This window comes from Thermobia domestica, chromosome 11 (assembly GCF_964235325.1).
Source record: "Thermobia domestica chromosome 11, izTheDome1.hap1.1, whole genome shotgun sequence".
NCBI lineage: Eukaryota > Metazoa > Arthropoda > Insecta > Zygentoma > Lepismatidae > Thermobia > Thermobia domestica.
Genome location: NC_137464.1, coordinates 200,517,209 through 200,542,843, shown reverse-complemented (window position 1 = coordinate 200,542,843; position 25,635 = coordinate 200,517,209). Strand labels below are relative to the sequence as shown.

The 25,635-nt window shown below is 37.3% G+C and overlaps 1 protein-coding gene across 1 annotated transcript; it reads left to right on the top strand.

The window, feature by feature from the left end:
• The first annotated feature begins 8,775 nt into the window (after nucleotides 1–8,775).
• Nucleotides 8,776–22,155, top strand: LOC145665421 (uncharacterized). Its single transcript, XM_081732727.1, has 3 exons — nucleotides 8,776–9,106; nucleotides 16,703–17,348; nucleotides 22,123–22,155. The coding sequence occupies exons 2-3, from the start codon at nucleotides 16,737–16,739 to the stop codon at nucleotides 22,153–22,155; spliced, it is 645 nt and encodes a 214-aa protein (XP_081588853.1). The 5' UTR covers nucleotides 8,776–9,106; nucleotides 16,703–16,736.
• The last annotated feature ends 3,480 nt before the right edge of the window (nucleotides 22,156–25,635 follow it).

Below are 25,635 nucleotides of genomic sequence, written 5' to 3'. Positions count from 1 at the left end.
TAATATGCCTGTAACTTTCCCCCAAATGGGTGTATCTTAAATCTAACCTTACCATTATTTTTCTAATTAAATTCTAGCCCGAAATTATGTATCATATTACCCTATTCCCATTTTGAAAACTTGACCTTAATTCAAAATGGCGGATTTCAAGATGGCTGCCGTCAAAGTCATACCTACCATACGACTTCCTCCAGGACTTATATGTATCCACATGGTTGTTCTTCACTTTTCTTCATTAACGCTCCGTTTACAAAGGGTAGTAAGGGACTTCTGTAGTAATCTCTAATAACCACATCACAACTCTTAAAAGTTATTAAAAAAAATAGAAAACATGCACCATGGCAAAAATTTGTCATCACAAGTAATGATGCATACATGCCTTCTATCAGCATAAAAAGTTTCATTGAAATTGGAGCCGGACATTTGAGTGATGTCCCTTGTGGGATGTGATTAAACGTGACGTCAGAACACATCGCCCCCCTTCCCGGAATTTACGGGAATTAGGTGACCTGAGTAAGCACATGTGGTGCCAGCTCTCTCCAGCGACCTATCAAGGATCATTGCGTGTATGCCAAGACGTGTCGCCGTTTTTATCCATGCCAAAAGTCGACATACTGACAATTAGGTAGGTAGTCATGATGGTCTGGCTGATGTGTGCGTATATTTTAACTCGTACATTTTGTCTCGACTCGAATTTCGAGACGTCTCGACTCGAATTCGAGTCGAGTCGAGACAGAGACTGTCGAGTCGAGACACGAGTCGAGACAGAAACATATTTTCGAGTCGAGACAACATTTTCTCGAGACGAGTCGAGACAGGCTTAAATCTCGACTCGACTCGACTCGAATGCATCCCTATATACGGTCTGGTCTGGTGTTGTTAGCGTGACATACAACACCCTTTCTGTTGACCAGTTCCAGCCATTTCTGTTCACATTTTAGGTGTACTCGCGGTAATTGTTGACAGTACAGGTCCGAGTTTATCGTTCTGCCGATGACAGTAGCTTGTGATGTACAATGCCCTTCCAATCCCAACAAACATACAGCACAGTCTTCCTGGGAGTCACTCGTTATCGACAGCTTCAGAAATTTCTTGAGTCTGTTACGTTTCGGTAGATATTTGCAGATAGTAAATCGATTGAATAAATGTTTCTGACTCAGATCTTGTGGCACCCAAACATAGAGCTTCGTTTTGTAGCTAGCTTTTTCCAAATGTTTTAACACTGTTTAGTTATGGGCGATTGGGTTGCTGGCGATCTCATGACCGAACACACACCGGTCTTGCTAGACTTTTGCCAGAATATCATAAAATTTTTGTGTGATTGGTCGCCCAGTACTAGTATTGATTGGACATATTTTTTTTTTTCAGAACGAAAGCGACTGAATCATCTTCTGGCTGTTGCTGTTGATAACGTATCTCACATACAAACAGCACAAATTTCTACTTGAGCTCGTGCATCATTTTCGCTTTTATCGAAATAAGATGGTAAACTGTAGTGCAGTTTGCGGAAAGTTCACTAGCTTTACAGTCCAATACCTTACGGTTGATTATAAAAGTTCTAACACTTCTTGCAAATCTATTAGCTTCGATTGTCAGCTGTCGAATACCGTTAGTCTGGTCTACTATGACTCATATAACCTAAGATTTGGAGCACTAACGCAGTTTGAGCGCAAAAGGATCACTAATTTTTAGATTACCTGATATAAGCGCTCATCCTATACGTATTTCTTTGGAGATAGGACCTAACTGTTGATTCATTGCAGATACCTGTCATGTGACTCATTTTATTCCTTGCATTCAGTGTATTGTGTTGCTTGTATTCAGCCACCCATATCGTGGAGGAACGGATTGTAAAGAGTGCCGGAGAGCATGGGCGAAGAGGCACAGGGAAATCAATGATAAATACTCAAAAGAATTTTGCTGCACGGTTTAACAAGTCTTCCCCACCGTCACAAACGATATTGAAATGGGAGAAGCATTAAAAACAAGGAAAGTTGCAATGCTGCAGAGAATTTCAGACCGTACCTGAAAGCGAATATTTCTGTTATAAACATGATGGTCCACACACAGGCTCTCTGGAATAAAATGTCAATATTGACAACCTATCTGCATCTGTGCCTGAATAATGGGGATGAAAAGTGCTTAATGTGATGCAGTAAGGCCGCTTCTGTCCACTGTCCGGAATGGACAGGAATAAGCCGTAATTTAGCGAGAGGTTAATAATAAATGAGTGAAATCAAATATCTTTAAATAACAACTATATTCTGATTAAGTTGATTTTAGTGTGATGTGTAATGTTTATGCTATTGGATATAACATGACACTCTCAGTCGCAGAACCTATAAACTTCTGAGAATTTAACATAGGCCACAACACAGCCGATGTCATACCTGGTAAGCCTGTTGTTAGAACCATGGGCGATGATTGAACTGGAAACTCGATCTCTGGTGTCCAGCTGTCACCCGACAACTGGATGTCGTCTGGTCTCGAACCTGCGACCGAGGTATCGTGAACCTCGTTCAGCTTCTTCTTAGGATATTCACGCTTCAATCACTCTATCCAAACTTCTCTCTTCATCCGACAAAGAATAGCTTTTTATTCCATCTTCCAGACGATGGAATGTGTCCCCTCAACTTTAGAATGACGTCAAAATGTCCTAGCTGTTAGAAACTTTCGTTTCTCCATTGTTGTGCCATGTCCAAAATTCTCAGACAGTTTATTTCTGCTAATCTGCATATTATGTCATACCCGAAATGTGTATTTGTGAACAAAGCTGAATTCAGAAAATATTTTACATCATAGAGCTTACAAGCTCTTTTCTTAATTTCTGTCTTTTCATCATGATTTACACGTTATGTCTAGACGACATATAAACAATAACAAACATCATGCATAATTTCTTACTGCATGACAATGTTTACTTTTTCTGATTCCTGATTAAACACAACATAATTTTATCTTATTACGATTTCGAATCAGATTAACTTTTAAAACAATAACAATAAAATGATATTAAAAATTGATTACTTATCGGATCTATCCACAATATTATCCTCAGAAAACATATGTGTTTGCTGCGTGAAAGGTGTAAGTCCAAAATGTTCTAAACGTTTGAACTTAAAAACCCTTTTATAATACTTTGTGGGGAACAATTTATGCAGAGATATAAAACATTCAACATGTCGCCAGTAGTGTAAAGCGCTTAATAAAGTTGGTTTTTAAGACTTTACACAAGCAGAAAATTTTCAATATCAATCTTTGTCAAATGACAACGATTTATGATTTTTGGACTTAACACCTTTTAAGCAGCAAACACATATAGACTATACAATACTTCAGTTCCATCGACATCCATTATTGTAACATTTATAAGAGTAATAAGATTTTTGGTTCACCCTGTAGACTTTCAACACAAACCACATAATGTCAGCGAAGAAATAAACAAACTTAGGAAGGAAATCCAGCCATGCTATCTCCAACGACAGGATTAAAACAGCAGAGAAAGAGAAAATCACACGGAAGCGGTTAGACAACGAGGAAATGAATTAATATAAATGGTCAAGCTGAGTTCTAACCAGGCACGTACGCAGAAATTCATTTCGCGAGGGGTCCAAAACTTTGGGGGGTCCAAATTCAGTATAAGCTATATTGATATTTGTAAAGCATCCCTAAAATGAGATTAAATTTACAGAAAAGACGGGATTTCGAGAGGTCCAGATCCCCAGGCATCTTCTACATACGTCTCAGGTTCTCACCATTCCATTTCGATTGAAATATCATTATAATGAGAGAGGGGATCATAATACACCTTTCAAATGTTTCCCATAAACCTATTTTGCCCCAATGCTACGACTGGCGCTCAACTGATTGTCAATTTAAAAAAAAAAAAAAAAATCTTCCCTTTTCTTTCAAAGAATATTGTCTTATCCAGTAGGTTCGGAATTCCACCCACACTGTATTCTTTTTCACCACCCGAAATTGGCCCTATCTTCTTGATACTCGTCAGATAATAACTATATTGTTACTATGTTTATTATGTGCATTCATATAGGACATTCATCTTCATAGTAATCAAATTAATGATTGCCTCGGTGTATCACGTCTACTATGATGCATGCAGTACATACATTTATCCTGTCATGAAGTTCAGTTCAGTTCTTTAATCAATATATAAAGAAGAAACGCATGTGCAAGATCCAGCGGACAAGATGATCAAGAGTGAAGTTTTCACCAAAGACATACACGCTAGCCACTAGACCAGCGGGGAGAGCTAATAATATACTTTTACCAGTGGCGGATCTAGGCTGGAGCCGGGGAGCCTTGGCCCCCCAGTTTTTTGAACGACGAAAATAATTTAAACTATTATTTATATATTTTTGAGAATGTATATTAAACTGGCTGCCCACCCTCAGTTTTTCTCTTCTAGGTCCGCCTCTGACTTTCACCTAACATAATTTTAGTTACATAATATTACTTGTAATCAGGAGTGACGTCTACAACTTGTGACCCTGCCGAACTATTGCTAGCAGGAACGTACGCAGGGGGTGGGTCCTGGGGGTCCGGACCCTCCCCGTCCGAAATCCGGACTTTTTTAAAATTTTAGTCTACTTTTAGGAGCAATTTTACAATTTTTAATATAATTTAGCCTGAAATTGTGTTTGGATCCCCTCCCGAAAAGCTTTGGACCCCTCCCGAAATAAATTCCTGCGTACGTCTCTGATTGCTAGCACAGAAAATAATGATAGAAACTGTCAATTTAATCTATTTCTGTTAATTATCAGTCATGACTGCTGCTATAGATTGAATAGTTATAAACCATTTGTTTTCTAACCTTAAAAGCAAGTAATTGAAGAAGAGTAGTGTTTTAGCACTAGCCTTCTTCAGCGTAAGACAATGTTCATGCATCTCTTTAAAATTCATACTTTAAAAAAGAAGAAAAAAGAAAGAGAGCGATTTATGCTTATAGCTGCAGGAGACTGCAACTACATCCAGCAACATGTGGAACATATGACAGGGAGTTCCTATTTCTTAGCATGGAAGTAAACAATTATATCTGCATCGCTTCTTCACTTCTCGTATTGTCGACGAGTGGTTGCAGCCAGTTCACAACCACCAGCAGTCTACTCCTAAAGTAGTTTCGATTTTCTCTAGGAACGGGTCACAAAATTCGTGACCAGAGAGCAGTCAGTCTCAATGACCTGGACAAACCTGGTATAACCCGGAGAAGAAGAAATATCACCATAGACATGGAGAGTACTTGTATGTATGATGCTGCTAATGTAATTATAACAAACATGATTCTCTCCTCTCTCTTCTCACTAAATCTGTAAGTTTTTTCTCTCTTGTTGTGTCTGTGTGTCAAAACATTGCGCTGAAAGGTAACTACATGATCTATCAGAATATGGATGCGTGAGAATCACACAAAAGAAAAGCTACACGAGTTTTCTTATGACGGAGCGTGAATTTTTTTTAATCAAGTGAGGTTGTAAAACTTGTTGCGTAGAATACAAGATATATCACTGAGCTCAAACAATATTTAAAAAAAAATCTTTTTGCTTAGTAGTCTATGTGCAAAACCAGTGCTCTAATTTTCAATATGGGAAGATAAGTAAACATGAAGTTACATTTGAAATAGTCAAGACAGGGTACTTTGGGGTACTTTGATCAACAAATGTCACACAGAGAATTAAACACGTGAATATCAAAGCTCGAACTCCAGTAGCTCAAGTTCCTGCTCTACACTGCTCATCCACTAAAAAAAAGAAAAAGAAACTGCGTTAATGCAGTAGAGCTGATATTGCGGCAGCCTCCAGATCAGTGGTTCTCAACCTTTTCCGTCTGACGACACACGTTTCTGAACGTATAGAATATCGCGAAAAATTGCTTGGTATCTTTATTATAAATACAGTGAAACCTCCCTTAACGGACACCTCTCAATAACGGACACCTCTATAATACGGACAGATTTTTTTGCCCCGGCAAAAATATATGGTCTCTTACGGAACAAAACCCTCCCTTTTACGGACACTCTCAGATACGGACGCGGACAGTCCTTTTTCTCCCCAAACGTTTCAATAACCTCTTCATAACGGACAGAAATTATTCTCGGTTCTGCGATATATTACAAGAGACAGAAAAGTCTTTTCCCCGCAAGTGTATCTATCATGAGTCTAGACCTGGTGAACCATCAAACAGAACAGCTTCAAGCTGAACTTGAAATTCTTCTTTTTTCTGTCCGCAATAAACTGCTTTCTGGTGGAAGTCCTAGAAAACCTTCAATAAGCAATAACACTCGTGCAGGGTCAGTCGTATGGCCAAGAATTCTATGCAGAAGATCTTCTCTTCCCTAACAAATTTTAGTCCTTTTTCATCTGGTCCTTGGATCTTTCCCGACAATTTCATAGATAAAAAAACATTGTTTTACAATAACATTTTCAACGAGCAATGTTTCCTCTTACTTTTTTTTGGAAAAGCAACATTTTTCTTTTACTTATGATACTGGAGCAATTCTGAGTTGGAGTTTTTCCGGCTTCTTTTTCACTGTCACTAAGAGGATAGTTCTTTGTGATTTGGACTGGGTCAATAGACATATGCACTCCCAATAACTTGCCTTTTCATCCATTCCGCCAAAGAAAGAATATATTAACACAATCTCCCAGTAATAATATTATTTAAGAGAAATGAATTTCTCCTTCATCCCTCCCAGTAATTCAAATACGCACTAAATAGGGTATTTTCATATTAAATTTTACGTATCTATGCTCATACATAATGCTTTTACTGTACAATTTGACCTACCACTGTGCGAATTAAATTTCTGTAACCTCTCAATAACGGACAAAAATTCATGTCCCACTGGTGTTCGTTATTCAGAGGTTTCACTGTAATAATCATAATATATATTATAATAGTGAAACCAATTAGTTTCTATAATTACTCTATATAAGCACTGAATATCTGTGCAGTATTAGTACCGCTGGAGGTGTTGACCAGTACAGCTGTAACTAATTATTTTATTAAATTCTTCATGATTTTTAAATTATAAATTTTCGCGACACGCATTAGGGTACTACGTGAAACACTAGTGTGTTTCAATCCATCGGTTGAGAATCACAGCTCTAGATCATCAGGTTTGTATGAGTCGCCAGGTGTAAGAAGCGAGAGCTAAGCCTAGGTTACAGAAGTAAAACTCGTGATCCAACTGACCAATGTGACCCGCTGACTCGTGACAAGGTACCATAGCTGGTGTATACAAACTGAATTTAAATTGTTGTCACGAGAACAATGGGGGGTGTTGTTTGAAACGTTCTGAGTATGTTTTAGCCTATTAATTACAGCATATTGTCTTATTTTGTTCCAAATGTGCCTGGAGAATGTGACAGTGCTTTTGTGTTTAAATGCGTAAATGAAATGGAACAACATATGTAACTATTAAAATATATCAATACTTTATGAATTTATATGGCATATATTTCATTTAACTTAGGTTTAATGAGTTAGATATAAAAGTTTTAAAGATGTTGTTTATATTTACGATAAACTACGTAGTAATTGTTTATGTTTATAGTAATCGGCTATTATGTTTGAAACTTAATAGTAATCTATTATTTTAGTAGTAGTAGAAGTAGTAGCTAATTCAATCTTAAATAAATGAGTATGAAAATAGAGATAAATATATTTTCCTGTCACTATTTTCTAAATATTGAAACACACACACATACACACACGAGAGTTAGGAGCACGGCCGCGTATGCAAACATATCTTAGAGATTGAAACCTCTGCTGTTACAAACCACGATCCTATACTGCTAAATATACTGTACTAGAACGTTTATTATATTGGTTCGAATCCACTCACGGAATAAATTAAAGTAGCGTAACGATGAATAACTACAATTTATTCGAAATACCAAACAATTAAAATGCTGTGACCTGTTTTTCATTATATGAAGGGATCTAAATTAGAGATAAGCACAATTCTTAACCCTCACACGTCATCGTTTTCGTCCTCAAAATGTATTTTCACCCTCGCCTTCAAAGTACATTCTTGCTCTCAAACTGTATTCTTGCTAGTTTTGCTCACTAGACGAGATAAAACGAGAAGTAAGGTTTTATTTTTTTGTCTCGTAAATTTTTTTAGAAGTCTCGTCTCGTCTCAAATCTCGAAAAAAAACTATCATCTTCTCGTTTTGAAATTTTCATCGACTCGGTTTGTAAATGTGTATACAAAATTTATGCCCTTATTTAAAAAAAATTAATCTAGAACAGGATTTCTCAGCCTATGGTACGCGTACTACTGGTGGTACGCGAACCGCTGTTGTTGGTACGTACGATTTATGGTGATAATAATTATTAACATGCTTTGGTGGTACGCCGGTGGAAAAGGTTGAGAACCCCTAATCTAGAAGTTACGAGAATTCTTCCGAGTCCCAAAAGTCTATGAAAGGTGTGATATAACAACATTTAAACCATATTTATTACTGGAGTATGCTGTGTAATGATTTGCGTTTCTTTAAACGTTGATGAATATTCTTCATTCTGTTCGTACAATCCTTTTATCAATTTATAGTGTTTGATGTATAACCTTTCTACTGATAGGATTTCATAACCATACAAGGAAAGAGAGAAAAAAACTGCGTGATTCTTGTGAAGTTCCGCTGAAATACTGCGACAAAGAATGGGTCTTTCCTATTGGTGGTTACACTTCCTCTTTGCTATAACAAATTCGTCACTCCACAAGAGCTACTTCAGTTGGATACATTAACATAACTCTGTTGTGCCTGACATTGAAGTTTTAAAATCAAAGGGCACAATTGATGTAATTAAATTAATCATGTCTTCTTTGGCCAATTTCTGTGGAAACTGTAGTCAACATTCTCCTAGTAGATTGCTTCGTTATTTTTGGAGGCCTTCTCCTCTGAAAGGAACCTTGACCGCAAAAGATAGTTGCTAGCATATAAACAGGTAGTCCATTACCACAAGACCAATTGGCAGGACCGCACTATCATATCAAGTTTGATAACGAGGAAGAATTCCGGTGCAACTTATGATATCAGAATCTGCATTTGCATTGTTGTTTGTTTGAAGTACTGTTGCAGTTTGTAAGGTAAGAATTGAATTTATGCATTTTACTTGCAAGAAATAAGCATGACTTTAATTGAAAGATATTTTCAAGTATAAAATTTAAGGTTATGTTAACTTAGGTTCATTAAACATGGTGTATATATTGTCTTCTTACTAGCGTCATAATGAAATAGGCTTGATAGGATTGTTATTGTTTATTGACGTTTAGCACCCATTTTCAGCGCCGAGGCTACATGAGAAGTGGACTTACAGTTTAAAACGTAATCGGACCACAGTAATCCGTTCAGATTTCAAGGTTCTATCTCCGAGAATCGTATCCGGAGCATACAGGGCACCAGTAGGGAGAACTTTTATAGAATCTTTAAGCATAAGTTTTAATAGGTGATAGTTACTAAGCATGATATTGGTGACTGTCAACAGCATGTATTTTACTGTCATAAAAACCTATTTTTGTCGATTTTCTCGTAAACTCCACATAAGAATTTGCCGTAGGTCCGGCTCTACCATATGTGCAACACGTCGATTTGCACGGGGCGGTAAGTTTCGCAAAATGATGGTAGTTAAATTTACTAAGCGGACTTCTATTTGAATACTACATTCATAAATCATGTTTAGGCGGCATTAGTTTAAGGTCACATGGGCAGTGCTAAAGCAAATGGTCAAACAAATCCCAGCATGAATTGCTTCATTGTTGTCAAATACAAGAATTCAATTCTCAAACAGTAGCGATCATGATATGAAAACTGGTCTTGTCTTTGTAACAAACAAATTCCTTATCATTGAGAATGGAAGCATTTTTTAAAATTTTTTTAACAGATGTAGGAGGTAAATAAAAAATCTTTGAGTTTTACGTCCCACGGTTATGCCGGTTAGGCTAAAGGAGACGGTGATGATGAATAATGAATGAAATGGTGGAATGAAGAAAGTGGGAGGAAACGGGAGAACCCCGAGAAAACCCACGCACACGGTGTTTGTCCACCACAAAGTTCACTTGGCGGGGGCTGGGATCGAACCCGTGACCCCAAACACCAGAGGTGAACGCTCTACCACTGAGCCACCGCGGCCCAGGAGGTAAATCAAGAAATAAAAAGATAAAAGATCTAGCTGTACTGGGATTGTAAACAGATATATTGAGATTGAAGCACGATATTGAATTCTATAAAAAGGATTACCATCTCTCCTCTGCAGGTGTATTTGCTTTATCTTTCACGAACATAATATATTATTATTTAAAGAAAAGAAAAACAGACACAAGGACATTCTATTTGTAGGCCTTTCTGAGTACGAGTACACTTTTCTTCCCTTCATTGTTCATGATGGGGTAGCATACTTAAAATCGTAGCTTTTAAGATTTGTTCTTTCTGGAGGAGGGGGGCGGCAAATGTACGGAGCGTAACATCAGTCATTTTGTTCTATTGATTGTACGTCTTATCTTTGAACATTTTTCTTTCAATTGACAACAATACTATCGTAGAATTCATTCTTTACATGTTTTCAGTTCGATAATTAGTTAATGATTATATGAACAGCACGGTGACTTAGTATCAGAGTACTTTTGGTGTAGGGTATCCCTCGTTTAATCCATGGCCACGTGAGCTTGTGATGGACTACAGGGGTAAAAGTGGATCTGAAAAAGCAGGGGGATGGTAGGTAGCGACATGATGTCATACCGTTTCCCCCTGCCTATCTTTACCCATTGCATTTTTTTAGGAACTGGAGGGACGCCGTACATATTTTTCCGAGGTGGGGGTAACGGCGTCCTCTCGCGTTCCTCCTCACTTTTACCCCCTAGATGGACAACATCGTATTTGTGAGTTTTCCTTGGGATTCTCCCGTTAGCTTCTACATGCTCATTCCATCAATTATTTCATAAGCGTTCACTTTAATTAAACATCCGCCTGTTCAACCTGAAGAGCGTAATTTGGGACATAGTTTCATTCTTTTTCTTAAAAGTACACTATTAACTTGCTGATAAGTAGCTGGCCAAACATTCCCTTCCCGCGGAGCTCTAAGATAATTTAAATTGCACTTTATGTCACTTTTGTGTATGGCACGTCCTGATCACACAATATTAAAAGGAAGATTGTCTATGGGTTCCTTAGGCTAACGCGTGGTAAATTTCGCATTCGTGAATTTTCAATATACAGAACTTTCATATTTTATACTATACCAAAATAATGTCACAGTGGAACCTCCTCACATTTTGATTTTACCCTCGTGAACCAAATTTGCTGGAAGGAAGCCTGCTCTTAACTTCTTTTGTAGTTCTTGTAGATTTTTTTTTATTAATGCAAGTAAGAAGGTGTTCAGTAAGTCAAAGAACATATGACTAATTCACTCCAAGAATAAAAGAGGAAATTTTCTTCCCACAACAATGAGATTGCAGTTCCTCCACAGAAATCCAACGGTATTAAATAGATATATAAATAATTCCTCAGATCAGTGGTAGAGAGCTCACCTCTAATGCGTGGGGTTCCTGGTTTGGTCCCAGCTCTCGCCAAATGGACTTTGTGGTGAACAAACACTATGAGAGTTTATTTTCTCAGGGTTCTCTCACCGTCATCATTGGTCTCGTTATATCAACTTCCTTAGCTTCGATGTATAATCGTATAACTAGCAGCATGATGAATATAACATATTTCATTAATTCGTGATATTTTGAAGATGATAGTCTCCCTAGAGTCCTGAGAACGAATGTGTTAGCCTCCACTAAATAACTTCACCTTCTACTCCAATTAACCCCAGTTCCAACTTCTACTATTACTGAACTGAAAGAGTTTTTGGGTATTCTATATGAATTATTATTATTATTATTATTATTATTATTATTATTATTATTATTAATAATAATAATAATAATAATAATAATAATAATAATAATAATAATAATAATAATAATAATAATAATAATAATAATAATAATAATAGATTCTAGACATCACATCAAAAGTTTGAGAACAAGGATCTTCTCCATGACTCCCGAAAATTTAAGAGATAGAAAACTTCTGATATCTATAAAATCTCTGAAATCTGTCTTCTTCACATCTTACATAATAAATTACGCAGAGCCTTGGTCAACACGTAACATCTACACAAACGAATGATTACATCCAAATGTTACAATGTAATTTGCATTACGTGAATTTTCTTATACATAAAAATGTTTTCCGCTTTGTTTTCTTTTAGCAAATAAAGTATCAAAATATGAATTTACATTGTCGTAAATGATTTCCAAAATCATGATTTTTGCCATAGTAACATGGAACTTGATGATACTCCTATCAAGCATTTCATTTTGACTAACAAGATGCAAAGTATGAAGAAAACTAAGTAAATATGAAAATCTAAAGTTCAATGACATTTTGATTATACAGATATACTTTCTAAAAAAAATAGCAATAGCTCGTATATGGACATATCACCTTACATGTATGTCGCCATTCATTAACTTTTTAAAACATATCACACGAAGATTTATTTTCAATAATAAAAGCTTACAATTAACAATTGGAATTGCAAATATATACTATACCTTGAAGGATACAGAAATATACAATAAGAATAAAACAGAGGGATACAAGCCATAAAATGTTCAAGTGTCACAGTCTTGGGACTCTACTGCGGAAGGAGAGGTTTGTCAATAATGTACGACTAACAGGTACTATTGTATCTAAGAGTGTACTTGGTACCCCAGCAATTAATTCCCAGAAATGAGTTGGTCTCTAGCGAGGAAGAAGATGGATGTCCCATCTCCCAAATGGGGACTAACACAAACGATTGAATCCGGGGCTGTGTGTGGTACCTCGGCTCATAAAGTTGAAGTACGCAAGGCTTTTCGGAAATGTATTGGAATCTGCCAGGCTGTGGTCATACCATGGGACTAGGTATTTTGAAGTGCTTCGACACCAAAATTGAAACGTGACATTACCTTAACACTACGGCACCGACACTGAAGATGTCAATAGACCCTTACCCGTTAGAATTGTTTCCTACACCAGCAGGTGTAACTGCGAAATGGGCATATTCCATTATCCTTTTTCGGAGTGGATTTTATGTGTGAAGCAGGTATATTTTAAACTAGCAATAACTACATACTTACGGATCCAAAGGCCAATCTCAAGGTATAAGGCTTCAAGAAGGACAACTACCTATCCACCACAGAGAAGAAGTGTAGTAGACACTTCAACATGTCATTATCTCAGTTCCACCTCTCTGCTGAAAGGGACGTTAAACACTCGTCAATAAAAACAATTAATTTTGCAATAGCGTAGCAAAGCTCCGTTTCCTGTTATATTTAGTGGAGTATTCTATTAAAAAAAACAAAGTTGGATTGAGGTTTAGGGTCTATTTCAGCAACGAGACTGTATGAGACGAAGATCTACAGCTTAACATGTGATCCGAACTCTAACGGAAAGCGAAACCAGGATCTCCCGCACGAAGATCTGGTACGATAATTTTCCGCTGACCATTCAACAAGAAAAACATATTGTTTTAATTAATAAAACTGAACAGATAACAATCGGAAAATGATGGAGTATTTTTTAATAGAAGCTTATGAGGGGGGGGGGACGTATGCATAGTAGCGTCCCGGAATTTTATTTCTGAAATATGGCAATCCTAAGCTGGGGCCACTGTGTTCAGGAATTATATTGTTGTTAATGAAACGCAATGCTTCTGATACAACTAACGCATACGGTTTAGTGATGAGCGCAAGAGTCTTGGTCTTGCAGTTTTTATAGGAGTCTTGCATGCAAGACCAAGAGGAAGAACAAGACCAAGGGGTGCAAGACCAAGACTCTTCCGCAAGAGTCTTGCAGAAGTACTGGACTACTTGAATTATTTTATAGAATGTAAAAAGCGGAAAAATCATTACATCTTTCCCTTGAAATTCTTGGCTTCAGTAAAAATGCCGCTGGAGTGAATGTGTTCCCAGTAGTTTATACAATTCGTGTGAGTTGATCTTCCCTTGTAGCATATAGCTACAGTATAGCTTTTTGTGAAACGGATGTTCGAGTTTTCTGTAGTTATTACTCGTTTTCAGACCCTGCAGATGTCATTGTGATCAAAGCTTGTTGCACACACAGAAATGTGTCATTGGTACTGGCTTACGATGCATTCCTGCGTTTTTAAACAATGAGGATTACTTATCAGAAAATCAGACATTATTCTAAAGGTGTGTTATCTAGAGCAAACTTAAATCTTTGACCTTCAAGCTGGTAAAGTTTGTCGGGTCGTCCTGGGATAAATATAGTAAAAGAGGGATTTGTTTTTCACCTTTCAGTTGCTTTGCTTCAGACAGTCTGCTGACGAAACGCCACAAATATCCAGTAAGAAGAAATTTGCAAAGTAAAAAAAAAGAAAAGAAAGAAAGTGGCGAGCGGAAAAAAGTAACTTTCATGCGTATTTGGAAGTTGTTGTGAAAAGTGGAGATCATCCGTATGGGTTATGCGAACTATGAAAAAAAAAATCGAAGCAAAGTGGAAATAAAAATGAAAAACAGAAACACTTAGGCCTGAAAAAACATCATTTATCGGTGCATAAGAACGAAGCGCAGGAACTATTTCCATTAAAGCATTAACCTTGTTTGATTATAATCAATGTTATTTTTTTTCTCTCTTTTTTAGCAAAACAAGAATGGGCAGAATAGATCACGAACCTCACCCCCATCTTGAAATCCGCAATTTAGTGATCGTTCTCTGTACTTATTTAGAAGTTTAGGACCATCTTTAGTATATACAGTTATTTACAGAAACCCAGGAGACTGATACCTGTATGTTGAAAGTTTGGATTATCACAAAAACACGTGTAAGGTAAACATATCTAGAAACCAAGAAAACTAACAGTAAAATTTGAAATCCAACAATGAAATTTGACAATAATAATGTAATAATATACAACTTGGATATCAAATTTCACTGTTAGTTTTCTTGGCTGACCCTAATTGATATATCACATGACTACCTTTACACTTCAAAAAATGTCACAGATTTCAAAATGGCGGATTTTAAGACAGCGGCGGAGGTTTGTGATCTACTCTGCCCACTCTTCTTTTGCCAATATGAAACTACCACCGTCTGCATTGTCTATCTTTCACTATTTTCACGATTCAACAGTTTATTTTATGTATTTCAATAACATAGCATAGCCCTTATTCCACCTTCTCCCACTCCGTTTCTTATGGCGCTCAGCCGCTATAACTTTGCACATACACATATTTTCACATCCTCTATGAGGTGCACTATGTCTCATCCTGCAACTCGATTTATCCATTTGGACCCTTTACTTGTCAGGGCCTTTTACGACCCTTCGCCACTGTTCTTATGACAATCCTCTTCAATATTCAGTGACCCATCTCTCATAGGCTTGATTTCGTTCCACTGCTCCTCTATCTTGCTGAGAGTTTTGTATGACGGTATCACCTTACTGCTAGAATATCACAGTTACTTTCGATATGCCTAATATGATACCAATCTTTGATAAACTTACTCAACCAATTGTGCACTTACAATTTACTTACTTCGAAAATCGGAGGTCTCCAATTTTGCATCATCAAAACAGCACTATTGTATAGTTTGTTTCTTCAATCTGAGTGCAGTTCGTCAACACAGCACTATTGTATAATTTGTTTCTTCAATCGGAGTGCAGGTCCTATAAAGGATGCCACCTTCCACTTGTGGTGGCTCGTGCCATAAATAAGTCAACGCCCGAGGGATCTTGTGGAAAACACCCTCGATAACTAAATGGCCAACCAAAAAACCCTTATTTCAAACAATTTGCAATTGCTTGTCAAATCCACGTGAGGTCTTAGTTGCCACAGTTCCAAATGCTGTTCTTTAAGTTAGTACTCGGTTCCCTGTTCCCAAGACCAGTTTCCATGTTCTTACATTGTCTGACATCTGTTTCATATTAGCTACAGTATTGGGGAGAAAGAAGAGACATAGTGAATGTTAAGACGTTGCAACCCCGCAAATAGGTCAAAAGAGGGATGGAGCGAGGAAGGGATATTGTTGTGAAATTCAGCATTGGAACTTCAAAGACTTTGCCGAACTCCAATCCTATTGAGTGAATACACTATACTTAAGAACGCGCACTTCGTCACTTCTCATACTACTCTTATCACGATTACAGCACTAACATTGAACAGTAACAATGTACAAATGTTCAGTTACTAGTTCACAAATATTACATGTTACAGTATAGGAGTGTTTACATTATTTTGATAACAATCTATATGTATTTATTATTTCATCTGTGTTATGTTGCGTACGGAAGCGAATGTGCTAATTGGTTTTCCTTTTAGTAGGAAATAAATTAACTGAGCTGGACATTTAAATAATGATAACAAATGCGAATCTAATCACATTTGAGTTATAAATATTTACAAATTGTCCCTTCATGGTCGAGTGCCTAAGGTGCAAATCTTTTGTACGTTTGGTCTCGGGTTCAATTCCCGGTGCTGAAAATGGACATTAAACTCCAATCAATTAAAGATCCGTGAATTGTTCACAGATCAATATCGACTTACATCTCACATTTCGAGTTATTTCAAGTTGTTTGCTAAAGCATTTTTGTGAATTTGTACAATTGATTTGTATGTTCTCTTGTTTTTCAATCTTAGAGATACGTTTCTGGAACACACAATTCAAACTAGCATGAAGCAGGATTATGAGTTGACTCGAGTCGATGGACCTTCTGCAGACGAAGAGGACACAAGAATGCCGAGGATAGTCATAGCCAACTCTGTAAATAGAATCCTGGATATGGTGAAGCCAAACAAATACTCTGACGTACCTGACAGTGGTTGTTCTACTCTTCAGAAACGCACCCCTATTCTTTCCGGTGAGCAAAATGCACTATGTAAAAGATTGTCAGGATTAAGTACAGCGCTTCTGCGTGCTATCATTGCTGAAAATCTGGAATCAGTAGAAGGGGCCATTGCAGATGGTGCACACGTAAACGCTCATTGCGGTGCTCTTAACATTACAGCATTACAGCTTGCAGCATTTATAGGAAATAAGGACATTGTGTTGTGTTTATTACGTCATCAAGCCTACCCGAATGCTGAAGATAAGCTAGGCAGAACTGCAATATATTTTGCTGCAACTAAAGGTAGTCAAGCATGTGTTCAGTTGCTCATTGACGCAGGCGTGGATGTTAATAAGAAAGTGCACGTCGCATCGAAGAGTAGCATAAAAGAAGAACCTGAAAAATCAGATATTGATATATGCAAACCAGATTTCAGGAAAGTCCGCGTAGGAAGTGATGTAAGTATTCATTGTGCAAACTCAATATATTATATCCATGCTACTTGTCTATTCAAAAATTTCATTTTAGGTTACTTTTACTTTATTTTCTTCTATTTAGTGTTATCTTTGCGTGCAGTAGGTTAAATAGATTACTTAGAGCAGTGATGGGCATAGATTACTTAGAAGGGGCCAAAAATAAACTTTATGCGAGCCAATATAATTTATTAAAAATAGTATTAAATAGTAGTAATTTTTACAAAACTTACTTTATCACGAAAGGTTTGGCAACAGCGCAATGTGCTCATTGGTTGACGGCAAACGTCAATTCAGCTGGAGCGATGTATAGTAGTTTTACTTTCCGCTTCAAAATGTCAGCCTCACTCTATTAACACACAGTGTCACTCACGTTAGTGTTAAGATAATATTCCAATACTGTTGATAAGTAAATAAATTAATCTGTGATCACTAAATTAAACATAAAAGAGAGGAAAGAATAACAAAATACTCCAGAACTATTTATTTTTCTTCATTCTTCTTTTTGTTCATCAGCTTGAGAATCATATCGCGGGCATAATATAACCTTTCAGGGGCCACAACCATGGCCGGCTCTACCACAAACACGTGCATTTGCATGGGGTGGCATGGCCCAGAAGTAGGTATACAGTCCCGTACTTTTCAGCTCACTGCATTTTATATAATTTCTTATTGTTATCCATAGTTTCTTTATTATTTATTCTTAATGCCTTTTAACTTATATCTTAAGCTCGGAACAGCCGAAGCAAATAAACCCATAAGCTAGAATATTATACTTGATTAATGCAGGGTTGTATACCTGCTTTTGGGCCACCCTGTATTACTTAAAATAAATATTTCTTGTTGGACTAGGATTTAGATTTCTAGGCGTCAGGCATATACGGCCATTTAGCCCGTCACCTATGAGGGATGACGTCTCTCGGCGAGCACACAATCCTCGGAAAGGGGATGAAGAAAGAATGGGAAAGAAAGGAAGCGTCCTGGGACCTATAAGTTAGGTACCACCCCGGCATTTGCCTGGTGTGAATAAGGAAACTCAGGAAAACCTCATTTAGGATGGCTGGCCTGAAAAAGCTTTTTGTACTTTTTCGACCTTGTGCCCCCACCGGGAATCGAACCCGGGACCACTTGCATATTTCTTGTTGGAAACAGACTTCATGATGGTAGTAGTTAAATTTACTAAGCTGACCTTCTATTTGAATTATACATTCAGAAATCATGTTTAGGTCGCATTAATTCAAGGTCACGTGGAAAGTGCTAAAGCAAATGGTCAAACAAATCCCAGCGTGAATTGCTTGATTGTTGTCAAATACAAGAACTCAATTCTCGAACAGTAACGAACACTTGTTCCATTCAGTTAGTTATCACAGTTTTGATATGAAAATTAGTCTTGTATTTGTCATAAAGAAGTTTCTTATCATTGAAGGTGGAAACAAGTTCTTTTATTTTTTTTTTAAACAGGCGTACAAGGAGAATCAAAACAAAAATAAAAGAGCTAGTTACACTGGAATTGCAAATTCATATATTGGGATTGAAGCTTAGTATTGAATTACCATCTTTCCTCTGCAGGTTTGTTTGCTTTATCTTTCACTAACATAACAGATTATAATTTAAAGAAAGAAAACGGACACAACCAAATTGTACTAGTAGTTTTTAGGCCTATCTGAGTGCGAGTGCTCTTTTCTTTTCCTTCGTCGTTCAAGATAGAGTGACATACTCAAAATCTTGGCCTTTAAGATTTGTTCTTTCTAGAGAAAAGGGGCGGCAAATGATGCTGTTGCAAGGGGCCGCAAATTGCCTAGGGCCGACCCTGGTCACAACTGGCCCGCTTTGTTTGCGCATCACTGCCTTGAGTAAAAATGGGTTGTCATGTTTGAAGAACTTGTAGCTGTTATAAAAAAAAAGATCTTGAAACCCTACCATATTTCACCATGTACACAGTCTTGAAAGGGTTATAAAACATTTTTCCCATCTTGCAAGGAGTTGAACGATGCGCAACTTTCTGGGACGTCTTGCTTGCTACCTGCTATCGCCCTCCCGCTGACATAAAAGAAAAACCAGTTTCGCCGCTTCCGAAACAACGGATCCTTTTGGACAGGGAGGAGGTGCGGTGGCTCAGTGGTAGAGCATTCACCTCCGGTGCTTGCGGTTCGATCCCAGCCCCCGCCAAGTGAACTTTGTGGTGGACAAACACCGTGCTCGTGGGTTTTCTCGGAGTTCTCCCGTTTCCTCCCACTTTCTTCATTCCACCATTTCACTCATCTCTCATCATCACCGTCTCCTTTAGCCTAACAGGCATAACCGTGGGACTTAAAACTTAAAGATTTCTTTTTTTTTTTTTTGGACAGGGAGGGGGAGTGCGCCAAAATACACGTTTTTAATGAGGAGGTTCACTGTTTGTCCGCTAGGGTGCAGTGCTGCATGGGTGGTGATACCTTTCTTGCTTACAAGAAGATGTAAAATCTAAACAGTAGACAGAAAGATCGGAAATGAAATGAAATGAAATCTTTGAGTTTTACGTCCCACGGTTATGCCGGTTAGGCTAAAGGAGACGGTGATGATGAGACATGAATGAAATGGTGGAATGAAGAAAGTGGGAGGAAACGGGAGAACCCCGAGAAAACCCACGTACACGGTGTTTGTCCACCACAAAGTTCACTTGGCGGGGGCTGGGATCGAACCCGGGACCCAAAGCACCAGAGGTGAACGCTACAGAAAGATCGGGTAGCAAGGTCTTTTTTATGACAGCTACAAGATTCATGTAAAATGGAAACGTACCATTAAGATCGTTATTGAGCTGATCGAGAGAAGCTCTTATGTGAATTCAATATCCACTTCGTTTTGTATTTATAACCAAAGAAAGGCTATGCTTGCGATCACCAAATTTTGCACAGTAGCTAATTTTGCTAATCCATGGTTAGGATAATGAAATCGCTTATCAATAATGCCCTTGAGGGATGATTACCGAAAAGCAGCTCCATAAATATAACATTGCAACGGCGGCTTTTACTGTTGCACTTCCGTTTCTTTAAATACTTTAGAGTTTGTAAGGTAATGCAAACTCCATACTCATCAGTGACTGCATCATTAGATTAAAATTTGATCCGTTTGTTACACTACTATGTGTGGAAACTACGATTCCAAACATTCTACAAGGTAATCAACAAATGACGTCTTCATTTTTCACTCTCGTTTGTTGCCTGCATAGCTATCCTCACTTTTCAACCTCCTACCCTTCTTACGTTTCTGTATGGGAAATTCACCCCTTTGCTTCACAGAATGTTCTGTACCCGTGATGGGCTAACTTTTTTTTTTTTTTTTTTTTAGGATGGTATGAAAGAAAACATTAAGCATGCAATGTAATTTTATTAAAAATACCTATATCATATTTTACAAAATTCTTGTACGAGAGTAAAGATTGAAAAATGAAAGGGAATTGATGAATGAAATTGTGAAAACATTTCTAAAAGTTTCTCATAATCTAGGTCGAAGTGGAATGCGCTGATTATAAGAAGTCAAGTTAAGTTCGCGGACTCGTCAAAGGCCCGTGGACCGTAGTTTACCCATCACTGCTCTAGATCTATACAGTTGCATGCAGTAGAGTATAACTTTGAAGAAGTTAGCAAGTAAATATTCTAATTTAATTTAACCAAATATGAAATGTTGTCAATAACCTCACGTATCTACTCACATGGTAGCGTTAAATGTGACATTGACCAAGGGCCCACAAATGGGGAATATGACGCAGTGTGCGTCATTGAAATTTTAGGAGATCGAGAGAAATTTAGTTGAAATTAATTAGAAAATTTAATTAAAAATATATTATTATTATTATTATTATTATTATTATTATTATTATTATTATTATTATTATTATTATTATTATTAATACATTTTACGAATGAGCCTGTATCCAGTGTTTTTGGAGCAGGGCATTCGAGTTCAGAATCACTGAATAAGTTTAAAAGTAAGTAATACTTTTTGGAGGGAAGGGGAGGACATTTGAAGTAAATTTATTGGCGATGTGCCGTGGATGACTTGCATGACGAATATTAAGAGTTTTAATACTGCTTCAACACACTCTTCAGAGCTTTCCTTTTCCGTTTCTGACAAGGCTTTGTTTATATCCATGGGCACAATCAACAGTAAGATTAATTTAACCCTCTCGTGCGTTTTAAAACTATAACACATGTGGCGCATCTCTTGCTTTTCTCTTATTACGTGGTAATCAGAAAATAAAAATATAGTATTGCATGTAATTTCAAAGATAAAAGAGGCCCTATCCTAACGTTTACTATTATTATTATTATTATTATTATTATTATTATTATTATTATTATTATTATTATTATTATTATTATAACAGAAACATTGTTATCCGATATTCATAGAGACTACGATTACTTCCCAAATACTTATATCTGTTTTAGAGCCGACAGATTATATTTTAGTAATTACATCTAAGGCCAGGAAAAATTTAGCAATGTTAAAATGGCTTTGCCGTATTTTCGAATATCAACACTTGTAAAATTTTATATATTTGCAACGTGCGTTCTCATTTGGAGTACGGCACGGTAATTTGGAATAATGAAGTTAAGTACTTTATAAATGCCATAGAATTTGTTCAAAACAATTTTTTAGCCTGGTTACGATGGAAATGAGCTTATCCTGCATATCTAAAGAGCTCCATCTGTTACCTTTAACTGATAGGCGATGTATTTTTGATTTGATTTTTTTTTTTTTTCATAATATTCTTCAGGGTGCTGTTTTATTGATGGTTTATGGTCCATAAGAATTCCTTATCCTAATGTCAGAAATTTTGTACCTTTTGTTTCGAATGTTTCTACCTTGAAATGTTCAGTCTATAAAACTATAGATACAGCCAATAAGTATTACAATGTTCTAGATATCTTCCAAAGTGACTTTGCTAAAGTCCGTTCACAATGAATTAAAATACTAAAAGATTTATAATGTTTTTCTAATTAACTTGTAAGGTGCCATTTGAAAGATTTTTTAAATGTTTTTTAGGTTGCTTTTTTTCTCTTTCAGCTTTTATTTTCCTCTCTTCTATCCTTTTTTTCTTCAGATACCACACTTTTTTTAACTTGGTCTAAGTTTTTATTAATATGCCATATGCAATTCTTTTACTTTTTTATATGCTCATTTTATTTTTATTATTATTATTAGTCTTATGAATGAGTGTATTTTACTTAATGTGTTTATTTTCAATCTCTAATAGCAAATACATAGGGTCTTTCTGAAACCTTTTTTTTTTAATATTTTGTAAACTGTTTCAACTATACCGTAAATAATGTTTCATTTTATTTATTTATTTATTTATTGAACAAATTCCCAGATACAGCATAACTTTGCCATTTTACACAGGGACATGCTAACAAAAGAAAGAAAAAAAGACAACAATAACAACAACATAGAAAAAAAAGAGTGTAAAAGTAAAACTATTCCGTCAAAGCTCGTTTAATTGCTCTTTCAAACACTGGGTAGCTCGAAAAAATGTCCACATCAGTTGTTACTTGATTATAACAGTTTGGTATTCTATAAAAAAGAGACCTCTGTATAACAGCCAACCTAGGACGGGAAAGATGGAATAGGTGGGTATTCCGGGTGATGCGGGAAGGGACACGTAAGGATAGTTCCTGAAGTAATATTTCCGATCTTAAGCTTCCATTAACTATTTTCTGTAGATATTTCAGGTCAGAGATAATTCTGCGTACTTCAGGAGTCTGAATATTAAGATGTCGCAAGAGCTCCTTCTTAGATAATATTCGAAGTGCAGGAACACGAAAACGAACTATAGAAATGAAGAAATTGAGAACAGAATCAAGTCTGGAGAGATGTGTAGGTGCTGCCATGGCCCATATGGGAGAGCAGTATTCGATCTTGGGCGCTATCAAAGTCTTATAAAAAGTTGCTAATGAAGAAACAGTGCGTAGTTCGGTTAATCGATAAAGAAGTCCCAACATGCGCATTGAATTCTTTAGTATTGAGGAGATGTGGTCAGAGAAGGTGAGTTTTGAATCAAAGATGACACCAAGGTCGTTATGACTAGCAGAATGTGTGATAGGGGAGTCGTTGATATGGTATGTGGAGGGAACAGGAGACTTTTTCAAAGTAATAGTAATACTGTCACATTTCTTACTGTTGAGTTTCAAGTGCCACATTTCACACCAGCCTGTAAGGTAATTTATGTCTTCCTGTAGAGCAATTGTGTCATGGAGACACGATATTTCTCTGTATAACTTACAATCGTCAGCAAAGAGAAGAAGGCCACTAGGTTGAACTGATAAGTGCGTGTAGAGATCATCCATATACAGGACAAACAGCAGAGGCCCAAGTACACTCCCCTGAGGCACCCCTGAGATCACGGGTTGGGGGTTAGAAGTCGCCCCTGAAAGAACAACTCTCTGTTTACGGTCCTTCAAGTAGCTTGTGATTAGAGAGAGAAATTTGCCATGTACATTAAATCTATTGGAGAGTTTATGAAGAAGATGAATGTGACTGACAGAATCAAAGGCCTTCGAGAGATCAAAGTAGATAACATCTAATTGAGTATTGTTATTCATACATTTGACTGCACGGGAAAGAAGAGTACTTAAGTTTGAGAGACTTGAGCTTTTCGGTAGAAAGCCGTGCTGAGAACTATGGATGTAAGGTGAGGTGAATTTAAGTAGCCTGTCTTTGATTATTTTTTCGCAGATAATTGATATTACAGAAAGAAGAGATATTGGCCTATAGGAGGATACATGATCTTTAGGTCCTGATTTATATATTGGGGTCACGTGAGCTAGTTTCCAACTGGTGGGATAATACCCTTCCTTGAAGCATCTATTGAATAAGATAGATAGAGGAACCGCAATAACTGAAGCAGTTTTGTTGAGAAAGAGAGGACTAATTTTATCAGGTCCAAGTGATCTATGTGGAGATAACGATAGCAAGAGAGCCAGAACTTCGCCCGGGGTGGTAGAGAGAATGGATAAGGTGTCCGAACAGATGGGTTGGAGAGGGGGGAGATGGGTCGTAGAGGGAAGGGAAGTAAATGTTTTGCAGAAGTAGTTATTGAAGAGGTCTGGTCTTTGATCATCACTCGCTTCAGTATTTTCATCTTGAACTGTTGCCGGTATGCCCGGAGATTTTGTTCTAGATTTAATTACAGACCAAAAGACTTTAGGGTTACTAACAGTAAAATCACCAATTGATTCCATATATTCAAAATATTTACGCCGCTGTACCTTCTTGGCGAGACTTCTAATTCTAGCAAAGTTTTTGTAAGTGTAGTCACTCGGATGTGATTTCCATAGAGTCCAGGCAAGCTTTTTGTTTTTAAGAAGTTCACGAAGTTCATTGTCGTACCAGACCGGAAACCTGTTCGATTTTGATGCTTTCACCGGCACAAAGTCCTTTATGGCTGAGTGGACAACAGATGTAAATAAGTCCACAGCGTCGTCAACAGTTCCTACCTCTAACAAACACCAAGGAAACAGTTCAATAGCCCGGCAGATGTCACCCCAGGGGGCTTTCTTCCAAACAAGTTGTGACCTACTTTTGAGGGACTGGTTTGTAGTAGTGGAGGGGAGGAAATCGAAAGAAACATCCAAGGAATCATGATCCGAGGGAAAAAGATTTCTGCATGGGACAACACAACGAGGTTCTAAGTTAGAGAGAATATAGTCAAGATTGCTATTATTGCGGGTATTATGCATATTATGTTGACCTAGACCAAGTCCATGAATAAAATTGTCCATGAAATAACTGTCGTTTCCATCTTTAGCGACGCCATGCTTGCTGTCCTGCCACGTGATGGAAAGGTTGAAATCACCCAATAGGATGACGTCACCGTGTGACAACGCATGTAACAGTGAGTCATGGCAAGCTTCTAAGATGTGCTTGGGGGTGTTCTTGTGCGGCCTATAGAAGCATCCAATAAACACAGAACGACGCTTTGGAATAAATACTTCCACCCAAATAAGTTCACAATCCCGTTCGAGATCCAGTCTTCTCTTGCTCTTCCACTTATTATTTACACAAATCATCACTCCACCTCCACGAGTTATGCGGTCTTTACGATAAATGGTGAAATTATTAGAAAAGCTAATTTCACTGTCGTTCACTGATTCATTCAGCCACGATTCGGTCACTGCGAAACAATCCAGTTCCCTTATCTCACCTAGGTTCAATGAGCACTCAAGTAATTTGTTTTTAATGCTACGAACATGGTGTAATATGGACAGGGTGGGCCAGGGTTTACGTGAAT